Genomic DNA, 21,455 nt, shown 5'->3' on the forward strand with positions numbered 1-21,455 from the left:
CACTCATTCCCTATATATTGCCTAATGTGGCCTATTATAAGACAAACTTTCCAGCTCCTGAAAATCCACCTTTTCTTTACTCCCCTTACTTATCTCAACTCTAGGCCTTTAGATTTTTAGTGGAAATATGGACTTTAGCTAGGTGTCCAACATTTTATCCTATGTGTAATTTTCATGAATGAATATTTTTGAATGTTGAAGGATGCTTGCTGCACATCTGTAGAACATTAAGAATAAACTTTGTTCAGCTGGACAATGGTGGTGCATGACTCTAATCCCAGCTCTCAGAACAGCCAAGGCTAAACAGAGAAACCCTGTTTAAAAAAAAAAAAAGAATAAACATTTCTCCCCAGGCTTAGTGGCTCACACCTTTAATGCCAACACTCGAGAGACAGAGGCAGACAGGTCTCTGTGAGTTCAAGACCAGTCTGATCTACAGGACAGCCAGGACTTCACAGAAAGACCCTTTCTCAAAACAAAACAAAAACATTTTTCAGGTTTTAGAAGTTTATAACCTAAAATAAATTAAAAAAAAGAAGTTTATAACCACAAAGATTCAATTGGAGACTCCTAGTCTTGTATCTTTGGTGATGGAGAATGATACCCTTCTACCACAATTACTTTTATTAATAATTATAAATACACAAAGTTCATGACATATTTCATCTATTTAATATTTATGCTTTAATATATTGGTCTGGAATATCTTCCTGCGTCTGCATAATTATTTATACTATATAGCACTCTATCAATTATATAACATAAAAGACATCCACAGGTAAATATTAAAAGGGCAATGTACATGTTAATAACTAGACATTAACAAGATAATAATAACCAGGTGTTCATTTAATGGGAGAGTCCAGTATTTCCTGATAATCTTCCCTCCTTACATTCCTCCAGTACAGTTTATAGCCAGCAAGGACGAATACACTAGTCATAATGATCACCCCTCCAAAAACATCATAAACACTAGGAAATATGTGTAGCACTAGAAGCTGTAAGACCATAGCTACCACAATCTCCAGATGCTGTACTGTGCTGACCAAAGCTGGGTGGAATTTGTCTAAGGCATAATAAACTCCTAAGAATGCTACAGTAGAACAGATACATATAGCAATGAGATAGCTCCACGTCTCTCCGTCTAAAGGGATAATAGGTTCTTGAAGGACAAACATAGTAGATACTCCCCAGAGTGTCCCAGTCCAACCAAAGGTGAACAGTGCAGTCCACATGCTGATCTTCTCCCTGATGGATCTGTACACTATCATCGAAAGGGCAGTGGTCAGTCCAGCCATCACAGTCATAGTGTACCCAAAGGCTTCTTTCCAGGCATTTAACAAAGAGTTGTCTTCGTCAACGATGTTGGGAATCATGACGAGACAAACCCCTAAGATACTGCAAACCACTGTAGCCATGTCAACATAAGCCATTTTCTCGTCCACAAGTAGGAACGCTAGGACGGCACTGAAGACTGTGGTTGTGGCTCTCCACATCGTCGTCCCGTTGCTGGGAGGAACTATTGAAAAGGAGGTGTAAGCGCAGGTGATAGAAATCACATTGCATACACCGTAAAAGAAAAGTCGTAGTCTGTATCCGCTGGGTCCAAAAGGAGCTTCCTGGTAATAACACACAACTAACACCGATAAGACCTGCAACACAGAACGGATAAAGATCAATTCTAGAGATGGAACTTTAGAGCGGTCAGACACAAGCCTAGTGATGAGAGCCACACATCCATGAGCCAAGGCAGAGCCAAACAGCACTAGCCACATTTTTCGGGACTGAAAAATGTTTTTTTCTGCAAAGCTCTGGAACTGTGCCATCCCACTGCCTCTTGAGTCGTCGGTTGGTGGAGGCTGAGGGTCCATGGTTCCAAACAAAGTTCTTCCTTTTCTCTTCAGCTCACTTAGCAGGCTTCTCTTCGGATTCTCCTCCATGAATCTGCCGTAGTCTTCGTTGATTTCTTCGTACCCGTCGTCTCCAGGTTGGGGATAATGAGAGGTGTATTTCACCATAACTGTGTTGGGATGGATTTTTACCCGTTTTTTAACTGGATATTTTTTGGATGGAGAATTATCCATTTCTTCAGATAAATTCTATTTAAGGAAATAAAAAGAAAAAAAATACATGTTTATTGCATTGAAAACCACATTACTATTATACACACACACACACACTAATTCAGGAATGGAAGGTAGATATTATAACAAAATTCTGGACAGAAAACAGTAGGAATTTTTGATCTGGTGTATGCACTATCACATATGTGAAGCCCAGTGGGCTTTTCCACCCTCCGATCGCCCCTACTGTAAACCTGTCCCAATGTCTCGCTGTATTTGTTCTTATTTAGCTCTTTTGTTTGTTTTGGTTAATTGGGTTTTTTTAGCCCATGCTGGCCTTGAACACTTGAGCTTCCTGTCCCCAACTCCCAACTGCTAGGATTAGAGACATATACCATAGGTGCAACTAGTCTTTCAGCTTTATACCTCATTCGTACATGACACACTGATATTTTCCCATCTTTTCATTTTTACCCATCTTTAAAAAAAAACACAAAAAATAAAAAGCAACATCAATCACACCTTGCCTTTTTATTGTGTCCATTTGTCTATGTTCTAAGTTGTAAATACATAAATCCAAAGTATTTTAAAGATTTTTTAAAATTTGTGTGTGTGTGTGTGTGCGCTCGCGCGCGCACGCACGCATAGGTATGCAGATATCCTCACAGGCCAGAAAAGGGAGTTGAATTTCCTGGAATTGGATTATAGATTGTTGTGAGCCACCCCACATGGGTGCTGGGAACTAAACTAAAAGAGCAGGAAGTGCTTTTAACCACTGTGCCTCTCATCAGTCCCCAAAATTATTCCACATAATTCTATATAATAACAGGATCTAAACCGAGTGATACATATCTATAATTCCAGCACTTGGTATTATGATACGCTGTGGTTAGGAAAATATTAAGCATCCTTCAAAGTAAGGATTAAAGAAATACTGAATATAAAGAATTTTCCACAGAAGTATATGCAGTAAACTTTCAATAAATGTTAGCAGTAGTTTTGGCTATTTTCACCTATAATTATCCTATGAAACACTGGGTATCTTTGACAGTGTTTTCTTTCTCACTGTCTGCCTTCCTATCTTTCTTTGAACAATTTCCTTTTTCTTTTCAGTGATTCTTTTCTTCTGCCCTAAGAGAGGATCTGGCATTATCATTTGTGACCAGACATGTGGAACGTACTGAAGTTGTCCACCCTAAAAGGGAAGAGACAACAGAGAAAAGGGGAATTTTTTCTTTGCTCACGACTTCCCAAATCCTTGCCTAAGCTCATCAATTCAAGACTTAAACCATGACCCCAGAAGCAAATCCACTTCTATTCTTTTGACGCCGTCTGGATAGCTGTTCTGTTTACCCCCTTTTCTTCTGGAAGTCTTCTTCAGCTGGAAGAAGTCATGGAAAAATACCACCCATGCCTCCAGACCCTCCAGACCTAACCAGCCTTCTCCTGCGGTGTCGCTGGCAGACCGAGCTCAAGAAATTCGACTGTTCTTTATTCCTCACTTCTCTCCATTTTCTTTTTAAAAATTGTGGCTTTAGAATGAATGACCTCAAACTCAGTGACAGTCTCAAAGGCGCTGTCTTCCCAGCTCCCTCACTTCTGTGCTGATCTCGCAGTCCTTCCAGATCCCCGCGCTGGCAACCAAGGAGCACTCTGCAGCCTCCTTTCCACCATCACACTCCAAACTGACTCTTTCTTACAGTTCTTTGTTTTGTTTTGTTTTTGGTTTTGGTTTTTCAAGACAGGGTTTCTCTGTGGCTTTGGAGCCTGTCCTGGAACTAGCTCTGTAGACCAGGCTGGTCTCGAACTCACAGAGATCCGCCTGCCTCTGCCTCCCGAGTGTTGGGATTAAAGGCGTGCGCCACCATCGCCCGGCTTTTCTTATGGTTTTTGTATTCAAAATGTTTCTTGGAGCTTTCTTTCTCTAATTCCACATTAATGTTATTAGTTTAGAAGAAGCCACTGTGGGTTCCAGACTACAACATTCCCCTGGCATCCTGTCTGATTCCCTTGAGTTCCAGCCCTCCTCTAAATCCCACGGGCGTTATCTTGTTGTTACAAGTTGTCTTTAAAAGATTCAGAACAAAAACTTTCCTCCAAGTTTTCCTCATCCAAGAACCAAGAGTTCTCTACAGATCTCCTTTCTCCACTATCAACATCAGCGAACACAGGACACCCTATATTCCCAACACTTAGGAGGTAGAGCCAGGAAGACCAGGAAGAAAAGGCCATCCTCAGCTACATAGTGAGTGGGTTTGAGACTAGCCTGGGCCCCACGAGATTCAACTCCTCTGCTAGGCTTAGTGTGGGCCTGGTCTGTGCTTAGCCTCTTGGCATCCACACTTTGCTCCACAAATTGTGTGGTGTCCCCCGACCTTGTACCAAATGTGTAAAAAAATCATTTTCCGAGCTTTTATTCCACTAGTTTCTCCTCTGCTCCAACATTCTAAATACTGATCGTCTGTTAGGAACTAATTCAAATTCTGTCTTTAGGAGCAAGCCTTCTTTGACTTCTCCAGACACTTCTTCATCTAAACAATTGCAGCACTTCTAATTTAATTTGTATAATGTAATCATGTTGCTTCCTGCATGGCTCAGCTCTGGAGTTTTATGTTGCTAGTTACTGTATCCAATTTAACTATGCCAATTCTCCTTTCCTTGATGGCCAGTAATTATCTTAATGAAATTTTACATTCCATCACTTCCCATTTGCTGCTATTATTAAAATTTTACCTTATACCCATCCAAAGCTTTGCCCTTACTGCTACAGGAGAAATATACAGCTCCAGGGACATGATCAGGGAGGAAGAGTAGCTTGCTGTTTTATTCTTTATATTCTCTCCTTTTGGGGACTGTAGAAGGGTTTATCAGCCCATCAAGATGGCCAAGGCTCAGTGACCAAGGGCACACTCCAAAGAGAATGATGATCTGAATTCAGTCCCTAGAACTCACATGGGAGAAAAAGAACTGTTTGCCCTCTGACTTCTATATACATGCCGTGGCACATGTGTGCCTATGCATATACCCACACACCATAAGTAAATATTTTAAAAATTGTAGCCCTGCAGTGGTGGCGCACACTTTAATCCCAGAGGCAGAGGCAGGTAGATCTCTGTGAGTTCAAGGCCACCCTGATCTCCATAGTGAATTCCAGGACAACTAAGGCTGTTACACAGAGAAACCCTGTCTCAAAAAAAAAATGTTTTTAATATTGTAAAGAAAGGTTTAGGGGGCTGGAGAGATGGCTCAGCGGTTAAGAGCACTGACTGCTCTTCCAGAGGACCTGGGTTCAGTTCCCAGCACCCACATGGCAGCTCACAACTGTCTGAAGATCCAGTTCCAGGGGATCTGACACCTTCACACCAGTGCACATAAAATAAATAAACAATAAGAAATATTTAAAAAAAAAAAGAAAGGTTTATCTTATTTGCTTTGTCTCTATCTTTTGGACTGCAGCTTCTCTAGTGCACTGGCACAGGAAGGAAAATGGAAGGGCTACAGGTCACACACTGACTCCTCTTGTGTAATAGCCGTTTGATGTATAAACTAGGCCAAGCTGAACTACAGAACTCACTTATTTGATCAAACACAAATCTAAGTGTTGTCATGAATGGATTTCGTAGATGTGATTAAAACCCCCTAAACCAGGTGTTGTATAAGCCTATAATCCCAGCACTTAAGTGATGGAGGCAGGAACATCAGGAGTTCAGGACCATCCTCAGATACGCAGGGTGTTCAAGGCCAGCCCAGGCTACACGAGACCTCGTCTCAAAAAAGAAAAGAAAAAAAATTCCAAATCAGTTGAATTTAACTCAATTAAAAGATTACATAATTTCATGGAGTTGGGGCTAACCTAATAAGGAGGATGTCTAAGCGATGCTTAGTCATTTTGTAATTTCAAAGATCCAAATAGACTTCCTTTTCTGCTTCTTTGACGTGCACTCGCGTTCTCTCTGTCTCTTTCTCCTTTTATCTCTCCTCCTCTCTCTCTCTCTCTCTCTCTCTCTCTCTCTCTCTCTCTCTCCCTTTCTCCTGTAATAAATATTTTACCTTTATGCCTAAAAAAAAAAATCCAAATATTTGATGCCCTGAAAGTTCCAACCTGCCCATGCACTACTTTTCCTTTGTTCCTCAGATTGTGTTCATGAGTTTCCAGCTTGCTCTAATCTCCCCTCCCTGGTCACCTATCTGCAGACTTCAGACTAGCTATCAAGCTTCATGTTAGCATGAGTCACTGTCCTACAGTAATTGCCTTGGTGGTCCTGAATTTCACACTCTGATCCTTTGAATTGTTTCTGTCAGTATCTTTGTTTCTTTGTTAGATATCCTTTAAATTGCAGGTGTGCGTTTTCTCAGGTCAGTTCCAAAGGTCCTCAATACACAGATCTTTGCTACGGAAGACTTTCTGTTCTGTTGGGCTTACAGTTTACCAATTTCTGATGTTTGGTCTTCTTGCCTAGTGCCTAGCTATCTTGGACAAAAACCAACTGCTCCCAAGAGACTCACATTTCCTTGCCATTCTAAACAGTGACTGAACCCATCACTGCTCACCCTTTCTTTCTGACTACTTTCTCTGTGCTAAAAAAGCAAAGGGCAAATTAAAATGTTCTTTCTAGGCATACTTCCAATGGGTGAGTGAGTAAGTACACCTAAATTGAGATGCCATTGTTTTTTAAAGGCTCGGAGCCTCTGTTGCTCATACATCTTCATCAAGTATAGTCCACCCCAAACCATTTATTGGGAAAAAAGGAAGAAGAGAGGGAGGAGGAGAATAAGGAAGAAAGAAATAAGTAAAGAAAGAATGAGGGAAGGATAGAAGGAAGGAAGAAAGGAAGGGAGGAAGGAAGAAGGAAAGAAAGAAGGAAAGAAAGAAGGAAGTGGTAGTGAAAATGAGCCTGGAGTGAATGACAAGATAAACAGGTTCACTGAGAAGTTGGAGGCAAGAATTTCTAATGCTTTAACCATCAAAAACTACTGACTTGAACCTTTTTCTATTTTCAAACTTGGGGCTAGAATAAGATATACCCCTTGAGTTGGCTTAAGATCAATAGATCCATAAATGTCAACATCTTGGAATTGGTTTTGTGAAATTGATAAAGTATTTCAAGATACTTGGAATTGTCACCTGAAAATTTACCAGAATTATAATGACACTTTATTAAATCTACATAAAAACAAGTGCTTAACTTCTTAGTACTATTTATACTATCCAGAAGTAACGTTTTTCTATAGTTTAAGTTTTTTTTTTTTTTCGAAACAGGGTTTCTCTGTGGTTTTGGAGCCTGTCCTGGAACTAGCTCTTGTAGACCAGGCTGGTCTCGAACTCACAGAGATCCGCCTGCCTCTGCCTCCTGAGTGCTGGGATTAAAGGCGTGCGCCACCACCGCCCGGCTTATAGTTTAAGTTTTGAAGAGTAAAAAAGATTCAATTCACTAGAATATATTGTCTTTTCTTTTTCTTCTGAGGTAGGGTCTCATCTAGTCCGGGCTAATCTTCTTGTGATAATCCTCCTTTCCGCCTCAGGTTCCTAAGAGCTAGGGTGTGTAATCAAGCCCAGCATAGGGGTTTGCTTCTCCGTGAGGGATTTGTCACTGCAGGCACCACCACTGCTGCTGTGTTGAAATATGAGCAGCGAGGCTGCGTCCCCAGCACCCAGCCGCCCGCATGGCTAGCTTATGCCCCGAAATAATTACACGGAAACTGTAGTCTTTCAAACACTGTCTGGCCCGGCTAGTTCCAGCTTCTTATTGGCTAGCTCTTACATATTGTTCTAACCCATTTCTAATATTCTGTGTAGCCCACGAGCTGGCTTACCAGGGAGGATCTTAACCTGCGTCTGTCTGGAGAGGGAGAAACATGGCGACTCCTAGACTCAGCTTCATTTTCCCAGAATTCTCTTCTGTATACTCCACCTACCTAATTTTTTGTCCTATGAGGGCCGAGGCAGTTTCTTTATTATTAACCAATGAAAGCAACAGATAAGAACAAGACCCACCTCCATCACTGCTGGGTGGTATAGGAAGTGCTCTGGCAATCCCGGCATCATTGCCAACTTTGTGAATGCAGGGCTGGAAGCCCAGGTGAATCCCAAACAGTAGATGGATGGCATTGTCCAACATGTCTCCCAGCAGGAGTGACCAAGAGGTAAGAGCCAAGTAGTACAGGTGTATATGGGGACACTGCTAATGTGCACCCCAGGTGTGATGGTTTGCTCAGTGTCTCTAGGGACATTTTCTCTGCTGGTCAGCTTCCTCAAAAATGCTCTCAGGGTTACATGTAGGGCCACCTGCATCTTCCACACCATGTTCATGTCCTGTCAGACATATCTTCTATCTTGCTCTGGTTCCCAAGGGTTCAGTCCATCGGGGCAGGGAGGATATGGTAGAGCAAGGCAGCCTGAATCAGGCTAGTCATCCAGTCTGCCCTCAACGTGGACATGCTGCTGTAAAAGAAGCCTGGCTCCTCACTACTCAGTGATGGCTAATGACCTAATGGACTGTAACAAGCCATGCATACCAGGGGTTCTGGGGTTTTGTTTTTTGTTTTGTCCTTTGAGACAGAGTCTCAGTATATAACCCTAGCTGTCCTGGAACTCAATATGTAGACCAGCCTGTCCTGAAAGTCATAGAGATCCACCTGCCTCTGCCTCTAGAGGACTGAGATTAAAAGCATGAGCCACCACACCTGGCAATACTAGGTTTTTGAAAAAGTTTTCGTTTGTTTTATTTTTTTACTAAACATTTTTTTTTTCCTGTCTGTGTCAGTTTTCAAACAAGTAGACGGATTTGGCTTCTGTGACAGTGATGATGCCTGGTTTGGAACAGAGCAGTTCTGATGTGACACTTTAAAATCCATTCTGGCACACTAATGAGTGTGTTGCCTGGCAGCTAAGAACACTCTGGAATGCAAGATTTTCACCATTTATGCTATTAACCTTCTTATTCATGGATTCTAGAGATCACACCTGGGCCTCACGCATGACAAGCAAATGCTCTACCACCGAGCTACAGCCCCGATCCCAAGTTTAGTACCCTATGATCAGCACTCTCCCTTCCAGCAAAGGGTCTAACCTGGGAAAAGTAGTTATCAATTCATATAAACTATGACATTCTCAGGTGACACATGCTTACCATCTAACACTTATTTTCCTCCTGCCTGAAAGAAAAACAAAGTTAAGCAAAATCAATTTGCAGTGAAATCAGCACCTTTACATTCATCCTGCTGCTGATTAGTAATGCTAGAAAGGAGGGCAAGAATAAAACCATCTTTTTCTCTTTGTGGGGAGAGGGGAGCATAGCCCTGGCTGTCCTGAAACTTACTATGTAGACCAGGCTGGCCTCAAACTCAAAGAGATTCACCTGCCTCTGCCTCCTCAGTGCTGGGATTAAAGGTATGTATCACTCTGCCCATGTAAAATGGTATTTTTCTATTTTAGGATCTTTTTATATGTCTCTGCATGGTTAAATCATTGATTTATTGCATTGATTACATGCTGTTTTAGTGTAAAAGAAATTCTTGGGTTGTTGATGTACTTCTTAGCTGCTTATTATTTAACTAAGTCTTATGAAAGGGTATCAAACATCCCAGCTGAGTTCAAAGAAGTTTTCCAACCTCCTCAGATATGCAAGAATCTCTGACAGAAAAAGGAACACCCCAGCAGCAACAGTCTGCCCTTAGGTCCCTGAAACACTGCCTGCACCACCTGCTCCCATGCCCTGTTCTTCCTGCTGTTTATGTGTGAGCACCAAGCCTGAATCTCCAAGGCGCACTCCAGGCCAATGTCTGGAAATGCCACAATGAATTAGTAACAAAATTTTACAAATTTGATCTTGTTTAAATCATACCGAATTCTTCACATAACAGACTGATGTTACAATTAATAAAGTTACAATTCAGTTACCTCTTTCCATATACTATATTTCAGTAAAATCCTAAAGATAAGACTATTAACAGCTGGTCATTAGATGCCCTCTTGTTTCAAACCAAACCATAAGTCACATTTTGAATTTAATTTTACAATACCTGGTAGGCAACACAGTACACATAGACATACTAAAATCACCACACTCCATTAATGTGAAATACACACACACACACACAACACACACACACACACACACACCCTGCAAAGGTGAAGAGACTTATCAAGTCCACGTCATTGCCAAGGACTCTACATTAACAAGGAGGATTATGTAATTCTCATCAAAAGTTAGTTAGCAATAGGTATCAAAATTTTATATGTGTGACAGATTCAACACAATGCCTATCAAAATCCCAGCAAAATTCTTCAAAGACCATGAAAGAACGGTACTCAACTTCATATGGAAAAACAAACAAACAAACAAAAAAACCGAAAAACAAGGATAGCCAAAAGAATGCTGTACAATAAAAGAACTTCTGGAGGCATCACAATCCCTGACTTCAAACTCTACTACAGAGCTACAGTACTAAAAACAGCCTGGTATTTGCATAAGAACAGACAGGAGGACCCATAGAACCAATAGAAGACCAGGATATCAATCCACACATCTTCGAACACCTGATCTTTGATAAGGAAGCAAAAAAAAATATCAAATGGAAAAAAGAAAGCATATTTAATAAGTGGTGCTGGCATTAGTGGATATCAATATGTGGAAGAATGAAAATAGACCCATATCTATCAACATGCACAAAACTCAAGTTCAAATGAATCAAAGACTTCAACATAAATCCAGCCACACTGAATCTTATAGAAGAGAAAGTGGAAAGTACACTTGAACACATTGGCACAGGAGACCACTTCCTAAATATAACCCCAGCAGCACAGACACTGAGAGAAACAAAAAATGGGACCTCCTGAAACTGAAAAGCTTCTGTAAAGCAAAGGACACAGTCAGCAAGACAAAACAACAGCCTACAGAATGGGAAAAGATCTTCACTAACCCCACATCAGACAGAGGTCTGATCTCCAAAATATACAAAGAACTCAAGAAATTGGATACCAAAAGAACACATAATCCAATAAAAAAAAAATGGAGTACAGACCTAAACAGAGAACTCTCAACAGAGAAATCTAAAATGGCTGAAAGACACTTAAGGAAATGTTCAACATCCTTAGTCACCAGAGAAATGCAAATCAAAACAACTCTGAGATTCCATCTTACTCCTGTAAGAATGGCCAAGATCAAAAACACTGATGACAATTTATGCTGGAGAGGTTGTAGGGAAAAGGGAGCATTTCTGCATTGCTGGTGGGAATGCAAGCTGATACAACCCCTTTGGATGTTAGTGTGGCGATTTCTCAGAAAATTAGGAAACAACCTTCCTCATGACACAGTAATACCACTTTTGGGTATATATCCGAAGGTTGTTCAATCGTGCCACAAGAACATGTGCTCAACTATGCTCATAGCAGCATTGTTTGTCATAGCCAGAACCTGAAAACAACCTAAATGTCCCTTGATAGAAGAATGGATGAGGAAAATGTGGTATATTTACACAATGGAGTACTACACAACAGAAAAAAAGAACAACAGCTTGAATTTTGCAGAAAAATGGATGGAGCTAGAAAACATTATTTTGAGTGAGGTAACCCAGACACAGAAAGACAATTATCACATGTACTCATTCATAGGTGCTTTTTAAACATAAAGCAAAGAAAACCAGCCTACAAACCACAATCCCAGAGAACCTAGACAACAATGAGGACACTAAAAAAGACTTACATAGATCTAATCTACATAGGAAGTAGAAAAAGTCAAGAATCTCCTGAGTAAATTGTGAGCATGGGGTCCTTGGGGGAGGGGAGAGGAAAGGCAGGGAGGGGAGCAGAGAAAAATGTAGAGCTCAATAAATATTGATGAATTAAAAAAAACAAAAGCAAAAAAAGAATGTTTTTTGTTTTTATATGTGTGAATTCTCCCACCCATGCTATTTCCAATAATGGAAGCTAAGGAGATCATCAGTAAGACACATAAGGGTAGTCACCATGGCTCTCTTTATATGATGGAGAGTTTATAAAAGTGTATTCATGGGATGGGATTGTAGTTCAGTGGAAAGAGTATTTGCCCAGCAGGTAGGATGCCATGGGTTTGATGCTTGGTACCATATAACCCAGACATGGCAACACTCTAAAGGTTGGGAGTGCAGTGCCATCCTTGACTACATAGAAAGTTTGAAGCCTGCCTGAGCTACATGAGATTCTGTGCCTCCACAGAAAGAAAGAAAGAAAGAAAGAAAGAAAGAAAGAAAGAAAGAAAGAAAGAAAGAAAGAAAGAAAGATCTAAAGAATACTCATGGGTAGGGGTTCTATTTATATAGAATAATTAATATGCATGTGTATACTAATTTATATGCATGCATATGTACTTATGATTTTTAAATTTTTCTATGTAAATATCTATTTAAAATCTAAAAAAGTTTAATCTACTTTCTAAAGAAGAAAAAAACAAATCACGACTGTGTATTTTAGTCTGACGAGTCACCAAGAAGCCAAGCGTAGTTCTTGTCTATCTGTGCCATCTGTGTGCGGAAAGCTGTGGATAAATAGACCATTTTACAGGAAAATATGAATGGATGGTGTCTAGTGCTTAAACCCAAACAGAGGTAAATGACTACAAACCGAGGGAGATGCCTTTGTTACTGCCTTTGGAAGAATCCGGTGTATGCCTGTGTATATACTATGGTATTTTCATGACGAACTAAAAATATAACGTAGATTCCAAATGGCAGCAAAGAATATGCTGTCGTTCCCATTGGCTTTTCTTACATAAGTTCCCACCCCATAAATCTTCATGCTAATGTGGGGAAATCTGACCTGAACAGATGGACCTCATGCTGTTCTCTAACGCATGCACAGATTTCTGAGCGTCTGGACCAGGAAATGGAGTCAGCACTGAAACAGAAGACAGTATCATCCATCTCCTAGGAATGCAATTTCAGAAGCTGCTCAGAGAAGCAATATTTCCCTCTTCAGAAATAGAGCAAGTGATATCTTTATGCCTCAATGCAATGTGTCCTTAACACAGCAGAGAAGGGGGATGGGAAGACGCTTCACGAAGTAAAAGGTGCTTGCTACTGGCAAATCCAACTCAGAAAGACCTCACAATTTGTGTTATGACCTACACACACACACACATTTAAATAAAATGTTTTAAGAGCCAAGCATGGTGGTAGGTGAACAGTCCTTGAACTCTAACCATGTTTGGAGAATCCTCTCACAAAGGTCCTCATTTGGCTGTCTCTACCCTCGATCCCCCTGTTTCTCGTGGAGTGTTGACTCACTGTCCAGATAGTCACTTGTACCTCTTAGCTCTTCCTCTCATTGCCCAAGAGCCTCTCTTCCTTGCGTTGGTGCAGTTTTATAAGTAGACATCCTTGGGCTTGAAGATCTAGTAAAGGACTCTAACAAGTAATTAGCACCTTTGAAATTTTAATTCCTTGGCCCACAGCTCTGTTTATTCGGTGCTGTGAAGAGGCTGGCAGGGCCATCAGGATTGAATCCTAAGAAGATTTGGGTCAAGTAGCTGATAAGGTCAGGAGATTGGTTCCATCAAAGGAGAAAGAGCAAATAAATATATCCAGAATAAGAGGAGCCAGATTCGCATCCTAAGAAAATACAAGGCCATTTGTTTAAAGCTTGAGACATTCAGGGGATAGAAACTCACTTGAAGAAGCTTTTGTCTAAATGATCTGTTCCTTCTCTGGGCTCTGAACACTGTCTTCTGGAATGTTCCTTAACATACTCTATCACTGTGAGTGGTGTGTATACATAACCATGACCTCTGACAAACTGTTAACCACTTCAAGCAAGGATGATAGCTATCTTTTTTCTTGATATGTCATACCTCAAAACCAGAGTCACAAATGCTGATAGAACAGGCGCTCTCTGGCCTAGTTGGCTGTCTCTGAGGAAAGTCCCAGCTTCACTATAGACCTTTAACCCTTGATCACATTAGCTGACGCAGAGGGTTGTCCATAGTTCTCCAGTCTGACTCTCATGTCTCCTGACTCTTGAGGTAAAGGAACCCAAAAAACGGTAAGAGTCTGACAGTCGTCCTCCACCATTTTCAAAAGCCTCACTCACTCTCCCTCCAGACCTTCACCCCTGTTTAGAACCAAGATAAAGTCAGTACATAATAGAAAAATGGACCAGCAAGTATTTTCTTTCGTTCCTCAGGTTCTTAAGGTGAAAAGTCCAGTAAAGCTGTGTAGTGATACTGCCGTGTGTTTTGCCACTGAGGCAAGAAAGACGAGGCGTGCTGTGAGACTCCAGAAATTGTGCACTGTCTCCTGCAATGCAGTGTGAACATCAGCTTTTAGGAATTTAGCATGCGGAAACAGCACTATTACACAGAGTTATAGTAAGTTATATTAAGCTGCCAGTAATCTAAATATACATAAAATGTTGTCTGAAATCTTAAAATAATGTTCTGATGAAAAAATCATTTATATATGAAAAATAGAATCAGGGCACATGACTACAATCTCAGCATCTAGGAGGTTGAGCCAGGGAGCTAGAGAGGGCAAGGCCAGTCTGGTCACAAAGTCAAGACCTTGCCTCAAAAAGTCAACCAATCAACAACAACAACAAAGCAGAAAAATATATATTATGACCCTACATATGTTTCATGTGTCTGAATGTTGCATTCATTGTTATGAATGTAATAATCTGAAAATATTCATTTCAAGCTATCTGTGATGGTGCCTACAGAGCTGCACTGACTAGCAGAATTTCATTTTATAGCCTGATCTTATTTCTCCTAATCAGCTTTTTTTTTTAAAAGATATTCTGTAAAAACCCGAGGTTTCTATCCCCAGGGCTGTTGAGATGGTTCAGCAGACTCAGGAACTTGCACACCACGCCGGACAACCTGAGGTCCATTTCCTGGGCTCACAGCAGGAGAGAGTCGACTCCTGCAAGTTATCCCTAACACAGGTGCTGTGGCCCCCTCCCCCAATGAAGAAGCAAATATTTAAAAAATTATTATTCTCATCTGTCTATTTCAAAATGATTTTAAACCCTAGAAAGAAAATAATACAGAATAGTTTATCAATACTCAAATAATCATTCTTTTGTTTTGGACATTACATCGATTCATAATAGATGGTTGTCAAAGGACATTTGGTGAACCTTCTGTGTATACATTCTTATGCATGGGTAGCTCTCTTGTAAGAAACATACTGACATACATTCCCACTTTGACTAATCAGTGTACTTGGACACATTTTCTTGATGATAACAGCAAAATACTCTAAAGGATAGTTCTACATATGCATAGATGGATTAGAAATCAATACTCTTTAACCCCTTTTTGCTCTGTCACTCAAACCCAGGACTTGTATATATTAGAAAAGTAAAATAATTATTTTTATTGTTTCATCTACAAAAGAATTTACAACTTGTAATGGATTGAATTTTAAAAGGAAATGAGAGAATAAATCTAATTTTTAAAGTATCTTTTTTACAAATTTTAAATGAATCATTGGTTTGAAACTTCAAACAATATGCCCATGAGAAGATATTTAGATATGAAGACCAATAGAAACAGGTGCATGCTTGTATTCTCAGTATCTCAGAGATAATGATCGGGATTACCTTTATCATAGAGAAATGCAAGGCTGACATAATGCTGGAAAATATAATGAAGTATATTAGTATACACTGAGATATCCCAGTCGATGAAGTGCTTGCTGAGCAAGCATGAAGACTTGTGTTCAGATCCCCAGCAGCACATAAAAGCCCACCGATAGCACATATAGTAGCCTTGGTACTGAGGGGAAAGAGGGAAGGCAGGTGGATTCCTGGAGCTCACTAGTCAGCCAGTCTAGCCAGTTGGTAGGCTCCAAGTTAAAGGAGAGATCCTGTTTCAAAAGTAACGCGAAACGCGACTTGAATAGAAATTTAAATATATATGTATATATATTGAAAATTTCTGTACAGAATATTATTAACAAAATTAAAAAGAAAAAACGTGATGGTACAGGCCTTCAATCCCGGGTTCTCACTTAGCAGATCTCTTGCTTTCAAGGTCAGTGTAGTCTACAAAGGCGTGTAGGCGAGGCAGGGCAACACAGTGAGTAAGACTTTGTCTCAAAAGCACAACAAACGGAATCCAATAGTATACAAAGAGCGTATATGAGTTAAAATAAATAAATAAACATGCCAATAGAAAAATAAAGATATGAGTTAGCAAGTTATAAAATGAGAAATACTGGTAATGAATAAATGACCAAATTTTCTTTTTTTGTCTGTCTAATTAGAAAATACCTTTAGAAAAATTATAAAGCCTGATTTTGGTGAAAGGATGGGGGGGGGGGCTCCTGGCTGTCTTTGTAGACAAGGCTGGTCTTGAACTCACAGAGATTCACCTGCCTGTGCTTCCTGAGTGCTGGGACTAAAGGTATGGGCCACTACCACTTGGCATATTTATCTACTTTTCAAGGCACAATTTGTGAATAGTGTTTGCCCAGTAAATATTCCTTAAACATGGTGATTTTGTAGATGCTTAAGGGGGGAAAGAAAGGACATAAATATTTGAACCAATTAATGAATCAAAAACCAAAAATATCCATTCTTTGAACAACAAATTTTACTTCTAGAATGTTGTTATAAGATTATAATGTAATTAGTTTGGCAGTGGTTGCACACATCTTTAATCCCAACACTCGGGAGAATTTCTGTGGGTTTGAGGCCAGCCTGATCGACAGGGCAAGTTCCAGGAGAGCCAAGGCTACAAAGAGAAACCCTGTCTCAAAAAACAACAAAACAAAACAAAAAAGATTGTAATTAAACAAGCGTGTGTTTGTTCAAAGATGTTATATCAAGTGGAACAAGTTAAGTTATTATTACTTTGTATTTACATATACTCCACGTAGAAATCCATTCATGTATTTCTACGTGGAGTATATGTAAATACAAAGTAATGATATTAAGCCTTTAAAAAGAAATTCTATCACCTGGAAGAATACAAATGAAATGAGATATTATGTTAAATAAAAATAAGTCAATCACAAATAATGTGTGATCCCAATTACATGGGCAAAGTCATAGAAAAGAGGAGAGTGGTGCTTACCAAGGAGTGGGAGGGTAGTGAGAAATAGGGAGTTACTAATTTATATGCATGAAGTTTCAGTCAAATGAATGAATCCAGGAAGCACTGTACATTGTGCGTCTAGTACTAATGCACTATCATCAACTTAATGCATTTTAATCTTTGAGAAAATAGAATTCATGTACTTTACCATAACTTCCCCCTTAGACTGATTGATTTATTTTTATAGTATATGTATGAATGTTTGCCTGTGTCGCTGTATGTGCTCCATGTGCATGCCCGGTGCCCTCTAAGGACGGAAGAGGACATAGAACATCTGGAATTGGAACTGCAGAGTTGTAAGATGCAGTACAGGTGCTGGGAATCAAACAAGTCGTCTGCAAGAAAGGCAAGCACTCTTCGCTGCACAGACATCTCTCTCATTCCATGCTTACAATAATTCCTATTAAGGGTGGTGCTAGGCCAGGCATGGTAGTGCATGCTTGTAATCTCACCTTTCGGGAGGTGAGGGCAGGAGGAGTAGGAATTTAAGGTCCTCATTGTCTACATATCAAGTGTTTAGTCCAACTGTGGCTATATAAAATCTGTCTAAAAGAAAAATGTATGACATTTGCTGGGCTTGGTAGCACATATCCTTAATCCTATCTAATCCCAGCAATTTAGAGTCTAAGGCAAAACAATTTTGCATTAGTTAAAACACAACAGACAAAGAATAGTCTGTCTAAAGTGCACATGTGCTCATATAACAGCAAACCTGTTTTCAATTTTTTCTGGTTTTATGCACTTTTTATTACTTAAATTTTTTTAAATAATCATGCTTTCTTTTCTTTCTATTTATTTATTTATATTTTTTTTGTGGCACTGAGGAGCCCACATAAGGTCTCTTGCATGCTCTATGCTCCTAGTCCCTCTAGTACAGCATTCTTTGGAATTTAAATGTGTGTGAATACTTAGTTGCTTGGCCATGCACCAAGTACTTCAATCTACAGGCACGGTGCCTTTGGGACAGATGATTATGAAAATTAATGGTGCAATAGAGTCCAGAAACTAAAGAGTTGTCAGAAAATAAGATGGATTACAAAAGATTCTGGGAAATGTGTGCCTTGTAGTTCATGCTGGCTCTGAAAAGAGATGAGCATTGCGCTTGTGTGCATGTCCTCGTACACACATCCTACACACGCACGAGGTGTGTGCTTGCTCGCAGTGCGCACTTTCGCTTAGGCAATCAAACAAGCTGTACATATGCTTTATCGCTTCCTCCAGGGTAAACCACATTTCCCTGCAGTGCTACCCTCAGGAGGTCAGGCTCAACCCATCTGCGAAGGGTTTCAGTGTCTGGCCGGCTCTGTCCTGTCCGCTTGCCTTGGCGATAGGTTATTTTGGGCAAAGGTGCAAAACAGGAAACTATGGCTGGCGTGCGCCCAGGAAATCCTAGAGGAGGGAATAAGGAGCTTCAGCACCACGGACACCGTCAACTCTGCTGAAAGTCCTTTCCGGGGGAGAACAGCCTGCACACAGAGCCCCTGCAGACCCACTCCCTCACCATCCCCGCCTAGTGTGAGACTGTCCTGGACCCCTTAATCCTCACTGGGAGGGGAAGTTGCTCCAGTTCCTAGCGCCTGATGACAGCCTGGGCAGTGACGTGGATCTGCGCAGCGCCCCCAGCTGCCCCAGTATGAGTGTCCTTCCTGTCATTTCTCGCGACCCTTCTTCTCCCTCTATGAACACAAATGAACCAAATGAACACACGCTGTGTAAAATTCTAACCCCAGAACCAATTCCGTCAAGAAAATCCGCATTTTCTTTTCCGTGACTGGATGAGGCGGAATTGACTTCCCTGAACCTCCACCTCTACACTCGGCCACGGCCGGGCCCTTCCTCCTCGTTCCTCTCTCGAAACAAGATTTCTACAATCACGAAAATCTCAGTCCATCTATACTGGAGTTTAAGACTCTTAGACACAGGAAAGTGATGGAAAATCTAAAATCTCAGTCAGACTCCTAAAACCACCCAGCAATTTTTGAAAGTTGCCTTTGAAACCGTTTCTATGACGCCACAAGCACTCGCCGAGATAACATGGGCTCCAGAGGGCCAGAGGAGGAACAACACCCCTGACCTTCATCATGCGGACTGGGGAAGGGCTCCCACAAGCAACGGTGTCAGGACCTGGGTGGGATGAGACCGCGGACCGATGCTGACTTTATCAAGCCGCTGTTCCCATTTTCCAGGACAGCAGTAGGGAGAAGTGGGCACTGGGTGGCCTTTCGGACGTCCCGCAGAGACGTGCGCCCCACGGAGATCTGTCAAGTAGGCGGGTGCTTGACGCCAGCCTGCCTTTCCCCAAGTGAGGCTCTCTACCGGTGGGGAGTTGGGCTCGCTGCGCGCCCTCTTCCCGGCGGGACCAGCCCGCAAGCAGGTAGAGTCCTGCACCGCCCGCTGCTGCCCACCCGCCACCGAGTCGGTTACCTGCAAGTCACGGCAAAGCGGATGCTCCCGGGGCTCTAGCGGACTCTCCTCGAGCGGCGCTCCCGGTTTGGCCTCCCTAGTCAGCTGAGGCCACCGCACGCTCGGTGGGGACCACTGCAGCCTGGACTGCCAGGGGCGACCAGCAAGGAAAGGGGCGCCAGACGCGGGCACTGCGCCTGCGCTCTTTGCCGCCCCAACCCCCAATCCCGGCCTCCGCAGGAGTGGAAACCCGCTGGAGACCACCAGGATGCCTGCCTAGACCCAGGGACTGGCCCTCCCCGAGAGGCGTGAGAGCCCCAGGCGATGGAAGCTGCCAACGCCCTTGGGGGTGAGGGGTGGGGGTGGGAAGACTTAGAAGCACTCCACTACCAGCCAGGGCGTCATAGTCTTCTGGGAAGGCACAGGGAGGCAGTCTCCATTCATTTCTACCTGGTTGTAAGAACTAAAATTGATTCCTTGATATTTAAAAGATGTCCAGCATCGGTAAACCTCAGGACAGAAGAGTTTGGGGGTATCCTTGAGTTCTGTCGGGCGTTTTACCCAGGATTCTGCAAGGTGGGGGAAAGTCTTGACAGTACAAATGTTTATATACCCCAAGCCTCAATCTAAATGAATACAATCCCTTAAAACCTGTGGATAAAAGATAAGCTTCTCCTGCCTGAATTTCTTCAGTCCATTCAGATCTCTTTCCATCCTTCTCTGTGAGTCAGGACTCGCCTTGATGGAGGAGGCGAACTGTCTGTCCTCTAGCTTTTGGGTAGCAGGGGCAGGTGTGAGACACATGGGAAACATAGCTATTCTGTTAACCATCTGTTCTTAGTCTGAAACTCAGAATGCTCTGATAGAGATTTGTGTTACACACTGGCTGTCTTCCTCCTTCAAGTCTGGAAGGCTCCAGAGGTTTTCTTTAAGTAACACACACACACAAGTGCGCACACGGTGCACAAACCTTTTAGTAACAACTTCTTTATTCAGGACATTATATATTCTCTTTATTCAGGATTTTAGTTCACTGAAGTTGGCAATACTATAAAAACTTGGGAGCCCAGTGGGTGGTGGTGATGTCAGCTCTTGGAAGTTGGAAACAGGAGGATATTGATCTCAAGGCCAGCCTCAGTTAGGTAGAAAGATTCTTGTTTCAAAAAAAAATCATAGAAAAAAAATCATAGGACTGAGAATTTAGTTCAGTGATAGAATGCTTGCCTGGCATGTAAAAAGCCTAGGGTTTAGTCCTAGCCTAAGTTCGTTGGTTGGTTAGTTAGTTCTAGAAGATGAAATGTCTCCTATAACCATCTTGATGTGTCTATTGTGTCTATCTATAGACAATATCTATAGTCCCATAGCCTATGGATGGCAACTATAATTTGACGAGCCCCAAGAAAAGAATCTGACCCCTTGTTAGCAATGAGTTCACAAAAGGGCTGAGAACCACCCAAGTATCAACTCAGAAGAAATTTGTGCTACTCAGAGAGGGAGATTTCTCTCTCCTCCCACAGTAGTGTTCCTGTTCTCCCAGCTGCAGCAGGCTGCTTCTGAAGGGGTCAAGATTCTCAGGACACGCCTAAATTCCTGGGACAGCATCTGATAAAAGTGCCTGTGAAGAAGCTGCTGAGTGAGGCAGCTGTCGATGGAGAGTCTCCGGCTGTTTCTGGAGAAAAACCAAACAGTGCTTCTGAAGAAGACAAAAAGGGCTTTGGTCATTAAATTACCACTAGCACAACAGAGCAGCTTGTCCTCAATCCAGGATCTAACCATTTATTTCTCAGGCTTGTGAAAACAAAAAGCTTTCCTGGTTTGGTTCCTCCTCTCCCCACCTCAGAAAAACAAAACAAAAAAGATCACTAAAACAACCCAAGGCAAAATCATAGCGAAAGTTACTCAAAGGGACTCCCTT

The 21,455-nt window shown here is 41.6% G+C and overlaps 1 protein-coding gene across 2 annotated transcripts; it reads right to left on the reverse strand.

Annotated features, from left to right (window-relative positions):
• Positions 1 to 3: 3 nt before the first annotated feature.
• On the reverse strand, positions 4 to 19,850 carry Slc35g2 (solute carrier family 35 member G2). Of its 2 annotated transcripts, none has more exons than XM_050139453.1 (2): positions 19,562 to 19,850; positions 4 to 2,099 (listed from the first exon to the last, which is right to left on the reverse strand). In XM_050139453.1, exon 2 carries the CDS (start codon positions 2,082 to 2,084, stop codon positions 846 to 848), a length of 1,239 nt encoding a protein of 412 aa, XP_049995410.1. In that variant the 5' UTR covers positions 2,085 to 2,099; positions 19,562 to 19,850; the 3' UTR covers positions 4 to 845. The 2 variants fall into 2 exon arrangements, with proteins under 2 accessions (XP_049995410.1, XP_049995409.1); XM_050139452.1 differs by lacking the exon at positions 19,562 to 19,850 and adding an exon at positions 19,212 to 19,360.
• Between the last annotated feature and the right edge of the window lie 1,605 nt (positions 19,851 to 21,455).

The sequence above is a fragment of the Alexandromys fortis genome, unplaced genomic scaffold, assembly GCF_014885135.2.
Source record: "Alexandromys fortis isolate MF-2015 unplaced genomic scaffold, M_Fortis_MF-2015_v1.1 scaffold_36, whole genome shotgun sequence".
NCBI classification, from domain to species: Eukaryota; Metazoa; Chordata; class Mammalia; order Rodentia; family Cricetidae; genus Alexandromys; species Alexandromys fortis.